We start from the raw sequence: 16,227 nt of genomic DNA, 5'->3' as shown, positions 1-16,227 counted from the left end.
CATCACAAGATAATCTTGTTCATCTATGAATGTCTAGGCTCTGTTGGTGGCCAGATATGTGACAACCACTCCTATAAAGTAATGAGCACTATAGGATTTGAGCACATAGCAAGCAAACATTATGGGGAGATTGTGGTCATAGAGTAAGGACATATCCATACATTATGGAAGTTCTATCCTAGAGAGAAAGCTGACTTTTTCTTGATATATGTCGATTCTATATAGTTGAAAAAGACTTTATTATGCAGTGATACCCTATCATACTATTATCAACTGAAAATATAAAAACGTTAAGTTTTATTTTAGGTTAATCTAAGTCCTCTGAATCATCATCATCTGTTAATTTCCACATTGGTTAGAAATTCAATGACAATGACAGAGATGATGAGCTACTAAAGATGTCATTGATAATGAGAAAAATTTTACTGGAAGCCAAATTGCAAAAGAATAAGAAATAAGGAGGAGAAGAAGCATGAAAATAAGGAGTATACATTACTATTTTGAGAATCATAAGTAATGAAGCAAACAGGAAATTGAAAACTTGAGCACATTTGTGAAAAAGGGTAAAGTCAGTAAAGAAAAAGGGATAATTAATAGACATCCTGTTAGAGGCAGAATAAAATTGTTTAAAAACATCAAATGAAGGAATAAATCTTAGCCAGAAAGTGGGACGATTCCTCTGTGCCCAGGGACATGAAAAGAGAGAGCTGTGCAGCACTTATGTCTAGACTGAGGTTGCAAACAATGAATAAGCATTGTTTTAACTTTTTACAGTCATCCAGAAGACAAGTAAAGAGAAGCGAGATGGCCTAATTGATTTTGATGGGGCAGAGATGATAGAAAGGCAAGAAAATGTGGAATCTGAGGAGCATCTAGGAGAAGGATGAACAATGGAGTCCAGACCAGCAGGAAGGTTGCTGAGGAAGCATCCATGTTAACCCAATCAGAAAGATGTGGTGCAAATTAGAAAGTTTTATAGGTTATAGTCATATAATTTTGCTAATTTTGACTTTAGTATTAAAGATGAAAAAGATCCCGAATCCCCACACTTGAATTAGACAGACACAAGAAATATACACTGAGTAGCAACACTAGAGGTTCTACAACTTATTTCACTGGCTAGTATTTTGTTGCTCCCAAATCCCTATGGGCGTTTTATCCTTGTGAGCTGAGTAAGATGAACTTAAATCTTTACATCTCCTTTGCTCTTTGGACTGAAGAACTTGCCTGGATTCAGGTTGAGTGCTGTTTGATGCCTACTTTCTCCCGAGCTCCACCTTGGTCTCTGTTTGGTCATTACTGCCTGTGTTTGACAAAAATAAAATGATGGAAAGAGAGAAACACTAAGATAAAAGAAGAGCTCTCTTTGCTTCTTTACCCTAAAATATTACCCTTAATGCAGTAAAACCATGGGTGTCTGTGAGGATTGCATTTTGTTCCTGACTCATTTCAAAGCCTTGCGGTGGAGTGGGCAGGGTGGGTATATCAGGAATCCTTGAACTTCTAGATCACTGATTCTAAAGTGGTGGGGGTGAGGTGGGTGGAAGAAAGGTATCAGAGTCATGTAGAAAGTTATTTTAAGAGAAAGAGTGTTTGTGTATGAATGTATCCATGTGGGGGGTGGGTAGAGGGTGGGTGCTGTAAAAACTTTCCAAGAATTCTAATAAACACCTGTCTTTCTCCTGACTGAAAGTCATCTCCCTACAGATGAGCAAGTAAGAACCATAGGCATGGTATTGGGGGTTAAGATCTAGGAGGTGGGATGGTTCTGGCAGATGACAAAGACCAGGAAGTGGACTACTCGAGTGGAATGGAGTTGAAAATGATTAGAATAAAGACCAGGAAAGAGTGAAGCTGGAGTCCTGGGTTTGTCCACTGCAAGATTACTGAGGTATAGAATTTCTCCTTTATCACCTGCAGCACTCTCTAGCACCAAATACATAGTGTGAATTCAATAAATACTCTTAATAGACTGTGTACATTTCAGAAAAATGTGTTACTTTTAATTACCAATTATGTGAGCATGCAACATTGCTAAATACAAAAGTCATACAAGCTCACAAATGACTTCAGAGACTGCCACTCTTGTAATTAAAGAACAATTTAGGGTCTATTAAGACATCATGAATTATAGATCCTTTCCTATTTTCACTTGATGACTACACATTTTCTCCCTACTACTACTGCTACTACAGGTTTCACTTAGAAGCTTTGCTGCCCGGCAGTTACATTTCTTTATCCATTATTGTTTCCCTGAAGAGAAATAGCAGTATCATTCGTCTTCTAAAATGGTGCATTGCCACTGTATCTAAGTAAGACTCAAGTATAGGGCATTTACCATTGACTGTTCTGGCAGTATTATCTAAGAATCAAATTTCAATGTCTGTTATTTATTGGAAAAATATTTCTATGAATTTATGATAACAATATGTTGGCAGAGGATGATTACAATTGATAAAAGGTAAATTTAACAATTTCATGCTTGTTGCAAATAAGTCAAAAAGCCAAAGTCCCCATGTTTGTTGGTAATTAAACAAAATGAGTAGCATGAAATATAAAAAATATGAATCATGCTGTTTTTACAGACCACATGCCAGAAAAATAACTTCTGGGAAACACACCCCCCAAATAAGACATAATTGAATTTCTTTTTTTAAAAAAAGATATACTTTGTGTGACCTACTCATATCTGTGTTATTACCCATCCAGGGAGCTTTGAGAAAGGCAATTTCTCCTTCTGGGATTCAGTTTCCTTCTGTAAAATATGGCGGCTGAAGAAGTTCATCTCTAAAAGTTCCCTGAGAGCTCTGCAGTTGGCTCTAATTTTATGACATGTGCACCGGAAAGCTCATTGTTGACAAACGTGGGTACTAATCCTAAATTCATCACTTACCAGCTCTTTAAGCTTCTAAAGGTTATATTTTATTGAGTGCTTATATTTTAATCTGTGAAACTGGATAAAAATACCACTCTAATAGAATTGTTTGAGGATCAAATGGGAGAAGACGAGCTGCAAAGCCATTAGCATAGGAATAGTTGGTTAATAGGCATCCAATGCCTATTACCAAACCCAAGGCCTTGGTTTCCTACCCTTTCCTTCGCTCTTTAAAAATTCAGATCCATGTGTATTCTTGACTTGCAAATAAAGGAAACTAAAATAAAATTTGAAAGATACCATGAATAAGCAAAATGTATAGGATGTGCACATTTTGGAAAAATAATTTGTATCTCCCTAGCTTGGGAATACCTTTGGTTTTGAATATAGCAGACAAAGCAGTAGTAAGAAGTCAAACTAAATCCAAAGCTCCATATGACTTTGCAATTTAGCACTATTTATATATTTAAAGACAAGCATGGCACCACATGCATTAATAATAGTATATCACATAGGAATATAAACTCTCCACATACACTCAGCACTGGTTCTAAACTTTTCGAAATCACATAAAATCAGTTTGGAATTTCACAACCTTAAGAAAGAAGAGAAGTTTAAATTCACAAGAAACTTATTAAAATATTAAATGAAGATACTGAAAACTGACTGTAGGGGTTCGATGGTTTAAACAGTTTACCAGGGATTGCCTAAAGTAACCCTAGGAACCTCTTTTCTCACTTGTGAGTCTATTAATAGGTGATGTGTTTGAATTTTACTGGGCATTTTGGCCCCTGATGGATTAGACAGAAGGAAGCATTCCAAAATTTAATCTTTCCTCTTTCTGCTCTCGGAAAGGCTCACATTATTAACTTTTTTTCTAGTAATATCTGATTGAGTACTAAATGCAACCCATGCTCTTATTCCAGTCAGTTGAAATGTTCTGTAGAAGGAGATGTGAGCAGACTTACCTTTTATCCTGTATGTAATTACATAGTAGGGCTGAGTTTCTGGCACAACCACACAAATTACCTATTGAAATGCTGCTCTAACTACTTCATGTGGAATGGTATCTAAGCCCTCAAGGACAGCTAAGTGGGCTTGTTACTGTAAAGGGACTCCCATTGTCTGCTATTTGTCCAGTAATTCATGAACCACTGGCATATTACTGGTTCCTTATTTATTACCACTGACAAATGATTTCATAATACTGACCAGAGGGATTACACAGCTCACAAAAACTTTCCATATAAGAAGCACGATGTTAAAACACAGCAGAGGCCATCAAACACAGTATTAATGAGAATTTTGTTAGCTTCTAATGATAATCATTATTGTATCAGAATGCAATTCACACTAATTATTAGTAAAAGTTTACAAACATTAAAAAGTGCATAATAACATTTGGATCTGAGAGGGCTGAAAAAAGACATGAAAACACAACACCAGGGCTTTACTTTTGTGATTGGTGTCCACATGATTGCAAGGAGATTACTTTCTCCACCTTATTCAGCTTAGTGAAGATAAGTTGTCCTCCAAATTTAAATAGTATCATACAGCATTGTGAGAAATTTGATTCCATAGAACAAATTATTTCCAGTCCTTAGTATGATCTTGGCTTTTCTTTTCTACCTTTCCAATTGTCCAAAATTCTCATAAATTAAAATATATATATATATATATTAGGTGGGAGAAGTTCTCCACTTGAGAATAAAACAAACTTGATAGATTGAATACCAGTCTGTGCAGACACCAAACAGACTGAATTCAGGTGATATTCACATTAATGGATATTTTCAAATGTCTGTATAATAAAGCAATGCAGTCTTGATGAATCTGTTAGACTTAAACAACTCATCAACATATAATGAGCAAGGGGAAAGACTGTATTTTAAAAAAGGGTGTTCTATCCTGTGTACACCACCACAGTATGGAAAACTAAAATAAAAAGACAGCCCTTTTAAAAATGAGTGGTATAAAAATTCACAGTAATGCACATCATTTTGTTTTTCATAAGCAATCAGAGAAGGGGGCAGTGCTGAGCATCTATATTGTACAATACAAAACAGTGTAAATAACACAGCAGTAACACACAGATACATAATGCTAAAAACAGTGCTTTCTGGATCTTTCTTTTACTGGGTGAACACTTGAGCCAGAGATATTTAAACTCTGGGGTTCAATCAACCCTTCGCAATTAGACACAATTAAATCCTCTGACATTGTGAGGGGCCAGATGCTACAGGAAGAATCATCATCTAGGTCGGTGCTACTCTCTATAAGCATTTCGTCACATGATCAAGTGAAAGGATCCATACAAAAATGACGCCCAAACACAAGCCACATGATTTCAACCATTGCTAATGACAGAGGTAGGGAAAAGTCTGCCTGCAGCCACAGCCTCTGCCCTCATTTTTAACATGATAATGAGCAGGTTCCTGCAATGCAGCACAGCCATTTTCTTTTTCCTCTTTTCACTCATGGAAACAAATGCATTCCAGACACTCCTGGAGATTTGAGACATTGTCAGGTGTGGTCGAGGGTCAAAGTGGGGTGTTAGCTTTCAGATTTTGCTGCTTCTCCCTGGGCTTCCCCACTTTGTTCTGTAGAACTTCGTTGTGCATCTTCTTCACCTTCTGCAAAAGAAAAACAAAAACGGAATACAGGCAAAATAAAAATGATTGCTTTTATTTCCAACTCTCAGTATGTCATATTGGTAACTTCAGAAATACTAAAGAGGTCCGAAACCCTTGAAGGGAAAAGTATATTTTCTTGGTAGTCAGTTCGCCACTGGAGTTTTCAAGGACTGATCAATTCTGTGAACTTGGGACAGCATGGCTCAAAAACAGAATAATATTCAAATGTTCAGAGTAGTTAGTGATCAGCTAAGCTTCGGATAAATAGCTCAGAAATCTCATGACCAGGTCATGTCACTTAGATATAGTTTCACAGGCTGCAGAAATCAGAAATGTCTTTAAGTAGAAATCAGAAGTGAGAGCATGTTTACGTTTTTATGCCTGATTGTCTTATTTGAAGAAATATTTTAAAACTGTATTTTCTCTTTTTTATAGCACTTGATGATAACCCAGCTAATTTCTCAGAGGTTCTATTAGTTCAAAGTAAAAGCAATAGTGGAAAATGAAAGGACACTATGTCAGCTGGCCAGTCCCTTGTCAAATAGTTATAATGGCCTCTGGTCTGCCCTTAGAGAACATGTGCACAATTCTAATAAAACCAGCCTCATAACTGCACCCTCAGGAGCAATCTTAGCCAGTGGTATAGCAAACATTTCAATGCTTTCACTCCATATTAGGTCACATTATATAAGTACAAGCTGTTGGCAATTTCAGACTCAAAGATTCAAATATCTGCATGAGATATTTGGTTATCAGGCAGCCAATATGACTTGGTGGGACAAAATGTTTTCAGGTGTTGCAATAATATAAACGAATCAATATTTGCTAAGGGTTTGTTATCATAATTCAAATAAAGGCAGGTAAGTGGGCTGCTCTATTCTTTGGACCATAATGTTATAAGGCAGTTTCTCCTCTACTCTTAGCAAGTACACAAGAAGCACCCCACCGTACTCCAACAACATTAAATCTTTAGGAAAATTAAAATCAATTCTTCTACATAAAAATATTTTCTTGTAAAGCAGTACCAAGGGTATGACCAGACATTATATGTCATTTTCATGCACTATTTTATTATGAGAGGCTCCCATGATGCACAGATGGCCTGGTTCTGAGATGTGTAAATTAGTATGCAACAAGAACTTGATAAACAGGAGAAGCTTTTGGTAACCAAAGAAATGAAGTCAAATTAGGGCATCTCTAAGACAGTTGAATATTTCAGGATGAAAGTGATTGTATAAATACAAGATGAGGAACTTGACTCCCATGGGGCTTGGGACCTTCTAGGTGTCTGGGGACACTTCTCAGGGCTTAGCATTATGCTGCAAACATAGAGACTGTTGCTAAACAGATGCTTATTAACAAATAAAAGTAAACATGAAGCAACAATATTGTTGAGTATAAACTAAAATGAAGCTGAAACATTTATGAATTAGAAAGGAAATTCTTCACAATTCTTAGTGACATTGAATTTGTCATTATATATTTGTCTTTTTTTATATTTTAGATCTTCATGTTATGCAGTTATTAGTTTTTGTACTTAGAATAAACAAAGTTATTGCTTTGTATACTGTTCCTGGTTTTGGACTTCATAATTTTAAGAGAAACAGCAAATGTTGCAAGAGCCTAGTGAATTGCAATTAGCATGCAAAAATATTTAGAAAAGAAGACATTTGGAAGTATAAAGATAATTTAAATTAATTATAATATAATGAATATAAAATTATTTATTTACATTTATTAATATAAAATTTCAATTTATTATTTAAGTAATTTATAATAATTTAATATGTTTTCAGGAAAATAAAATGGTCTTAGGACTAACAATTCTCAACTTCAGGAAAAATAGAAAAAGAAGAAATTAAATTACACTATGAATAAAAATGTCCTAATATTAAGAGTGGCTAAAATTAATGCAGACTCTTTAAAATAGCATATGTGTAAGAAAAACAAAATATAAATATTATGCAAGACTGCAGCAAACTGTATTTATCCATCTCATGTTACCAAATTGGAATAATTTCCTATACCATCTTTCTCAGAGCTGTTCTGGGAAGTAACTACTGGTAGCAATAATAGCACAACAATGAAACCTAAGATACACACAGGTCTATGTATTCCAAAGTGGTAACGTTAAAGTTTTATTATTAATCTGAATTTGAAAAGACCAGTCTGAGAAGTACCGAGCTTTAGCCATTGAATAAAATACTGTCCTTATGTATTTTAAAGTAATGTTGCTGAGCCGTTTCATTAATCTATATATGCATATACTCTGACTCCGTTTTCTAATAATCTAAATGTTTTACCTTAAAAATTCTAACAGCGAAGACATATTGAATAATTAAGAGTCAGAAACTGTGATAAGTTCTTTCCATGCACATAATATCAGGGTTCCCTAATCGTGAATTCTTTTCACTTTTAAAGGTTATTTTTACACAAGTCTTCTCAGGGAAACACATTCAGCTTTGATATCTGCAAAAGCTACGGGTGGAGGAACTGTCAGGGAACTTATTCTAATACTCAGAAGTAAAACTGTCAAGTATTTTAATCCATCAAACTTGTTTTTCTTTTTCATTAATGAAGATAGACTCCTTGGGTAAGAATTCCAGACCCAGTAAGGAGACATATTTTTCACAAACCCATTCTATCTGGAATGGGAAATCAAAGACCCTTTTACCTAAGACTTACTAATGTAACAGATCATTTTACTTCCATTCTTAATAAAATTAGCCCTGGAGACTCTGTTTTTCTAAAATTGTTTTTAGAATTGAAGTCTATCAGAATTACCTGCAAATCTTGTTAAATATCTATCTAGTAAATGTTAGAGGGGGCCAATATTGTCAAAGGTAGGCGCTCCAACTTAGTTAAATACTGTACATAAGCAATTTCAGCTTTTGTAGAAATTAGGCTTTAAAAAAACACACCATGTGTTTTATTGATTGCATTAATAAAATCAGATTAAGGACTCTGCATTTAAGTGAGAAGCCTTCTAAAGAGACATCACTGAAAATAGAGCAGGATTGATTAAGAGATTAGTCTCAGACTTTCATCTTGCCTTAGATTGTTTAAAACTCTTTATATTAGATTACTTTCAAAGATGACTTTAGTGCCTCAATCCCACTTAGTAAAATGCTGCAAATCATTCCATGCTTACAGAGAAATGTGTGCCAGATGACTTACCTGTCTTGTTGATATCAAGACCTGCTAATTTCAAGGCTAATTCATTGCTGTTGCCACTTGCAGAGGAAACCAGGATATCATGTATTGCATTTCTTCTACCTGTTCTTCCTGAGGCAATAAAATCTGCATACGTAGTTTCCACATCAGTCATTGCTACCAAATATCCACATAGCAGGGACTACAAAAGAAAGTAAAATTAATAGGTAAATATAATGGTAGTCAATGCTAAACATTTAACAAAGACAACTGTTAAACTACCAACCTAGTATATGAATGTGAAACAACTGTCCTGTTTGCAGGTTCACAAAACAAGTAATGCCTTTTCTGATCCTAAATATTTAAATCAAAGGTCTGGGAACCTTTAATGTACAGGGCCTGGTAGTACATATTTAGGGTCACATGATCTCTATTCCAACTACTCAACTTTGTCCTTACAGTAAAAAAGCAGCCACAGCCAATACGTAAAATAAATGTTATAAACAAACTTTATTAACAAAAATAGGGAATGGGCTAGATTTAGCCTACATGCCATAGTTTGTTGACATTTAGTTTACATTATAAAATTATCTTTCTCTAATACCATTTTAGTCATTCTTCAACTCCAGAGAGAACTTGCGATCAGGTGGGGGGCGTTGAGTGAAAAGTAGTTCATCCTAGGGATAAGCAGTAAGTGAGAGCATTGTCTGTACAATTTGTTAACGAAATGGACCAAAATTCAGTTTGCTTTTTATTACCACTATGCACCATGCACCAGCAATTCTAAATATTTTCAGTGATCAAGTACTGCTCTCAGTCCAGAAAAACAGCCCCTACGCTCCCCTCAGTAAGTCATTACTTGAGAGGAATAACATATACTCTTGATTAAATCTTGGAAATAAAATGTAAAAAGGTATAAAAACTGATTACTCAAAACCCTCTCATTTCTATCATTAAAATGGCCATACTCCCCAAAACAATTTACAGATTCAATGCTATTCCTAGCAAACTACCAATGATACTTTCCACAGAATTAGAAAAAAATCATTCTAAAATTCATAAAGAACCAAAAAAGAGCCCAAATGGCCAAAGCAACCCTAAGAAAAATAAAAATAAAAAACCAGAAGCATCACACTACCCAATTCTAAGCTGTACTACAAGGCTACAGTAACCTAAAACAGCATGACACTGGTACAAAAACAGACAAAGAGACCAATGAAACAGGTTAGAGAACCCAGAAATAAAGCCACACTTAAAGCCATCTGATCTTCAACAAAATTGACAAAAACAAGCAATGGGGAAAGGACTCTCCAATAAATGGTGCTGGGATAACTGGCTAGCCACATGTAGATTGAAACTGGACCTTTTCCTTTCACCATGTACAAAAATCAATTCAAAGACTAAGTCAATTTCAATTGATTAAAGACTTAAATGTAAAACCTAAAACTGTAAAAACTCTAGAAGAAAACATAGGGAATACAATTCTGGACATAGGCCCTTGCAAAGAATTTATGTCAAAGACTCCAAAAAGAATTGCCACAAAAGCAAAAATTGACAAAGGGGACACAATTAAACTAAAGAGCTTCTGCACAGCAAAAGAAACTATCAACGGAGTAAACAGATAAACCACAGAATGGCAGAAAATAGTCTCAAATTATGCATCTGACAAAATTCTAATATCCAGAACTGAAAAGGAACTTAAACAAATCAACAAGCGGTGGTTCACGTCTGTAATCCCAGCACTTTGGGAGGCCAAGGTGGGTGGATCACCTGAGGTCAGGAGTCCGAGACCAGCCTGACCAAAATGGTGAAACTCCGTCTCTACTAAAAATACAAAAATTAGCCAGGTCTGGTGTTGGGTGCCCGTAATCCCAGCTACTTAGGAGGCTGAAACAGGAGAATCACTTGAACCTGGGAAGCAGAGGTCACAGTGAGCTGAGATCACGCCCACTGCACTCCAGCCTGGGTGGAAAGAGTGAAACTTCATCTCGAAATAAATAAATAAATAAATAAATAAATAGATAGATAGATAGATACATAAATAAATAAAAGCAAAAACCAAACAGCTCCATTAAAAATGGGCAAAGGATATGAACAGACACTTCTCAAAAGAAGATACACACATGGCCAACAAGCATACGAAAAACTGGCCAACCTAATCATTAGAAAAATGCAAATCAAAACTACAATGAGATACCACCTCACACCAGTTAGAGTGGCTATTACTAATTAATTCAAAAATTAACAGATGCTGGTGAAGTTGCAGAGAAAAGAGAACACTTTTACACTACTGATGGGAATATAAACTAGCTCAGCCACTCTGGAAAGCATTTTAAAGATTTCTCCATGAACTTAGAACTATCATTAGACCCAGCAATCATATTCCTGGGTATATACCCAAAGGAATATAAATCATTCTTCCATAAAGACACATGCACACGTATGTTCATCAGCACTTTTCACAATAACAAAGACATGGAATCCACCTAAATGCCCATCAACAGTGGATGAGATCATGTCTGTTGCAGCAACATGGATGGAGCTGAAGGCCATTATCCTAAGTAAATTAATGCAGGAACAGGAAACCAAACACTGCACATTCTCACATATAAACTGAGTACAAATGGACAAAAGAAGGGAACAATAGACACCAGGGCCTATCTGAGGATGGAAGGTGGGAGGAGGGTGAGGATCAAAAAACTATAGGGTACTATGCTTATTACCTGGGTAATAAAATAATCTGCACACCAACCCCCCTAAATATGCAATTTACCCATGTAACAAACCTGCATATGTACCCCTTGAACCTAAAATAAAAGTTGGAAGCAAAACAAACAAAAATAAACCAAAACCACCTCATTTGTAAAATTCTGAATTTGGAAATTCTCTCCTCTCGTCACAGCCACCTTTTCTTTCTCTTTTCTCTTATACTCAATGAACCAATTCTTTATACTGATGCTGTCTTTAATTCCTTGAATCACTTTTTAGTTTCCTCTAGGTCCAGCCCTACTTGAATCAGTTACGCACTACTTTATGTAGTTTTTTTTATTAGCATCAAGAAGTTCCTTTGATCTATTGTTATCTTTACTTCTGTACCTACACTTCACTGCTGGGAAAACACTATAGTATATTTTCTCTGATCTCAGTACTGGGTGGTTGAGTGTTACCAGAAAAAGTCACAAAATTGTGCCAATTGGCTCAACTAGAAATTTCTGGCTCTATTATTAGTATACACTTGGATGGAGTTGCCCAGAAATTCTTCGGTTCACCTCTAGTTGACTCTTCCTTATGCTATTCTCTTTGGGAAGGATTCCAAAGCCTTTCCAGTCTACACACCAGACACCACCTACCTTAAGAGACGACGCTGCATCTTCCTCTGAGAAGATACAGGACATCTGTTACAAATTCTCTAAAAATTCTTCCTTTTTCAAACAACATTTCTCAGTATAATCACCATTCTTTCTTTTTTGGATGAATTGACCTGTCTTTCTAAGACATGCTATTGATTTTATTTCCTTCCACCTCTCATGTCATTACCCACTGCCCATTAACATGACACATGTTGGAGAATATATTTTCCCTCATTTCTTTCCCTTGATACCCATTACAGGTTCTAATAAGGCAGAAACTGCATTTTGTTAATATTTTAATCACATACAATTTCTAGCAGAGTTGTTTGCTAGTGTTAAATAAGAATATGTTAAATAGAACTGACCAATGAGGAAGAAATATATTAATCACCTTTTATCGGTGACCACAGAAAACTTTCCTGCTTCCTGATTGTACTAAATTACTAAATCCTAAAAATTCATCTACTTCAGTCTAGAAGTTTTATAGATGAAGAACCTGAGGACCAGATAATTCAAGTGATCTGACCATATTCACATAGTTAATAATTTAATCTGCCCATATTCACATAGTTAATGAATTAAGTACTTGGAACTTAAGTCTGCAAAGTTCCTGCCCACACTTTTTACTTTACCAGGCAGCCTGTCTATGAGTAAGTCAGAGTTTGAATAAAGTTTTTGGATCTTGGAATAATTCAGTGTTATTAGTGGTAAAGATATTTTCATTATCTGCATTACCATTAACCAACACAGTGTTTGGTTTCTACATTACTTCAAAGGTTTAGAACTGAACATGCACATCAACCTAGCAAAAACATCTTATAAATATTTAAGGAGAGGTGGAGTCACAAGACATATTCAAGCTCTTTTCACAATAATTTTCAATCTTAGTCTCTTTTTATAGCTTTTAAAAACATAGGCTTAGGCCAGGCATGGTGGCTTATGCCTGTAATCCCAGCACTTTGGGAGGCCAAGGCAGGCAGATCACGAGGTCAGGAGTTCAAGACCAGTCTGACCAACATGGTGAAACCTCGTCTCTACTAAAAATACAAAAAGTAGCTGGGCGTAGTGGCGCACGTCTGTAATCTCAGCTGTACAGGGGGCCAAGGCAGGAGAATCACTTGAACCCAGGAGGCGGAGGTTGCAGTGAGCCAAGACTGGGCTACTGCACTTCAGCCTGGGTGACAGAGATAGACATCATCTCAAAAAAACAAATAAAGAAACAAATAGGCTTAAAAAAGCACAAGTGCTATTATTTCTGATCTGATAACAATGCTGTAAAATAGGAAAACAAATCCTCATTTTTCAGATGAAGAAAATAAGTCTCAGAGATTTTAAGTAACCATGAAATCATACATATTACCATGACTTAAACTATGGGTATATGTCTTTGGGTTTTCTGTAAAGGGCGGTGTACTTTGCAATAAAGGTCCCTGTTTTTTGCCATTATCATTTCTAACTGCCATAATAATACATACCCTTGTAGGGTTTTATATCTAATTCTCCTTGCTGAAAATAGTTTTTAAAAAATTTGAAATACCAAAAATGAGGCAGAGAAAGTGGTAAAAATTTCCATGGGAAGGTATATATTAAAAGAAAGTGTCTTGTATTATGATTTATCTATTTGGGATTTTTAAAAGATCCTGGTGGCAATCCTACTTGTACGAGGGTAACCAACAACTTACTCTGAATTTTTATTTAGTCCACTCCCAAGTAATGAACACAGGAAGGAAGAAATGAGGTTATGAGAGACATAAAAGTATATTGTGCTTACTTTTAAAATCTTCATATATAGCTTTCATTTCAATTGAATGAAAGACAATGTGGACAATTGTGAGAAGAGGTTATTCCTGTAAAGTTGAAATATATTTTTAGTTCAATGGGCATCCAATTCTGCATCTTTAAAGTAACATGGAAACTAAGTAATGGATATCCAATTACACTTGCCAATATAATTATTATAATACAAATAGCTATTGCTATAAAAGTAATATTTCATTGCTAATTATGTTTTCTTTCTCTAAATAGGTCTATTTTCCAATAAAAGAACAATAGCTAACAAACAACACACACCAAATATGTGAATGAAGGAAAGCATACAATTACATTTTTAAACAAAATATATATTGTATACTCCAGATTTTCTCTATGATTATAGTGCTTTTAGTTAATTCCCCTTAAGTGCTCAAAAATAGATATTTTTACCTGCATGGTGGTTATGGTTTTTTTTTTTTTTTCAGTCAAGCATTTAGACACTGCTAATTTAGTGATATGACTCCGAGAGATAAATATCTTTTACGTCAAGTATACCTGTATAGATGACTTGTACTTCTGCTTTGAAATTCTGGAGAACAGCCATAAAAATTATGGTTGACAGATATTCACCCCCCAAAATTACAAAATTCAAAAAAAGCCAGATAAATGTCAGCAGCAGATGGAAGTGTAATAGACCAGCAAGTAGCACATATTCTGACTTTATAAAAATAATCAGGGAAAAATCTGGAAAACTTATTAAAAGTAGTCTTTGACTCTTTACTAGAGTTTCCTGTCTATGTTGCTATAATTGGAATTTTCTAGACATAACCAAATGATAGTATTGAATACAGACAAGGTAATATGGTGTTACTCTTTTGTATCCAGTTATACCAAAGATGCAATTATACTAATATTCGGCCCTATGGGATAGGGAAAAGAGGGAAATGGACACTTCATTATTTAAATACTGAACTATTTAAAGTTGTATTAAATTTTAAAGCATAAATCTCTAAAACCTGACATCTAAAAATTCAATCAAAATCTATGAATTAGAAATAAGCTTGCTCTTTCTTTTCCCCATTCTTAAAACAGCCTCACTCTCTTACTCTTTAGCAACAGAAGCAATATTGCTGCTCTACAAATTCTTTATATAATGGATTTCAAAACTGAGACTCATGATCTGTGTTTTCCTTTTTTATGCTATCTTTTTAAAATTCCATACACACAAATTTTTTGAGTGAATAAAGCAAAAGGTATTACTATAGTAGAATTTATAGATTTAGATAGATTTCAAGAGGCTATGAAAAGCATGTACTTACGTCTCCTACGTTAAACAAACTGAAGTGTTCCACATCGATGGATTCTAGAAGTTGGGACTATGATGTTGCTAAAATGATTTTTATAGTGACATTGAGTCATGAGCCAAATGGTGACTGGATAACATGCTAATTTTACTCCTGTAAATGGGACACATGAAATGAGACTCACAGACTTGGAGGAAAGAATGGAGAGAATGTCATTAGCATGCACTGAAGACTTCTCTTTAATCTGAATACTATGATTTAAGTAAGAAAGAAAAAAAAAAAGAAAGAAAATTCTCCTTATTCCACTGTTACAAAATGCAATTATACAACTTCTCAACTTTGACTTTGTGAAATCATGGGAAGCATGTTTAAAGCCCTTGAGCAGTTTACTACGTGTTTAATGCTTGGTCTACATTAGTATTTCTGAATTGTTTTGGTCTCAGATATCTATTACATGCTCAAAAATTATGAAGAACTCCACTTAGCTTTCATTTGCCAGGGATAAATCTACCAATATTTAACATATCGGAAATTAGAAAAATTGAAAAAATTAAATAATTACTAATTCACCTCAAATACTATTAATAAACCCATTACACTTTATATAAATATTTAATGACAATAAAATATATTCTCCAAAGCAAAAAAATAAATAAATAGTGACAAGCGTGGCATTGATTTACATTTGTAACTCTCTGGCTTAATTTTGCAAATGTCTGGTTTAATAAAAGACATCTGGCTTCTCATATTTGCTTCTGCATTCAGTCTCTCTTAATATGTTGTTTTAGTTGAAGTATATAAGAGAATCTGGCTTAACAGAGATATTATTATTTTAGCTGGAAAAGTGAGGAGAATTTTAATAGCTTTTTCAGATAATTGTGGCTTTTCTTCAATGTGGAATCTAAAGTCATATGAATATGCTTTCCATACTCTGCCTTTAGAAAGTTCCCATTGTCTTTCTTGCAGTTTGAAATGGTCTTTTGTCCACACATTTTTTTCCTTTTTTTTTTTTAAACTATCAGACATTGGTCATCTGGAAAATATTGGTACACTGGGTTATGTAAATTTCCCAAATGGTAGCACATTTAATTATACAATATCACATTTGTTAGCAATACCACCTATCTCATCTGAAAAGTCTTTAAGAATTGGGAAACTGA

The 16,227-nt window shown here is 34.8% G+C and overlaps 1 protein-coding gene across 8 annotated transcripts in view; it reads right to left on the bottom strand.

Annotated features, from left to right (window-relative positions):
• Nucleotides 1-1,977: 1,977 nt before the first annotated feature.
• PKIA (cAMP-dependent protein kinase inhibitor alpha) overlaps nt 1,978-16,227 on the bottom strand; it is an 89,072-nt gene continuing 74,822 nt past the window's right edge. For 2 of the 8 annotated variants that reach the window (XM_065519387.2, XM_045398410.3), the window contains 4 exons: nt 15,083-15,220; nt 13,783-13,858; nt 8,686-8,863; nt 1,978-5,508 (listed from right to left, as the gene is read on the bottom strand). In XM_065519387.2, coding sequence (XP_065375459.1) covers nt 5,429-5,508; nt 8,686-8,863; nt 13,783-13,797 — 273 coding nt within the window. In that variant the 5' untranslated portion in view covers nt 13,798-13,858; nt 15,083-15,220 and the 3' untranslated portion in view covers nt 1,978-5,428. Of the gene's footprint in view, nt 5,509-8,685; nt 8,864-9,265; nt 9,339-13,782; nt 13,859-15,082; nt 15,221-16,227 lie in introns of all 8 variants that reach the window. The other 6 variants (XM_045398414.2, XM_045398415.2, XM_045398412.3 and 3 more) reach the window with 5 other exon arrangements.

This window comes from Macaca fascicularis, chromosome 8 (assembly GCF_037993035.2).
Source record: "Macaca fascicularis isolate 582-1 chromosome 8, T2T-MFA8v1.1".
Taxonomy (NCBI): domain Eukaryota; kingdom Metazoa; phylum Chordata; class Mammalia; order Primates; family Cercopithecidae; genus Macaca; species Macaca fascicularis.
The sequence above is the reverse complement of the archived record's forward strand: the minus strand, read 5'-3'. Positions and strand labels throughout refer to the sequence as shown.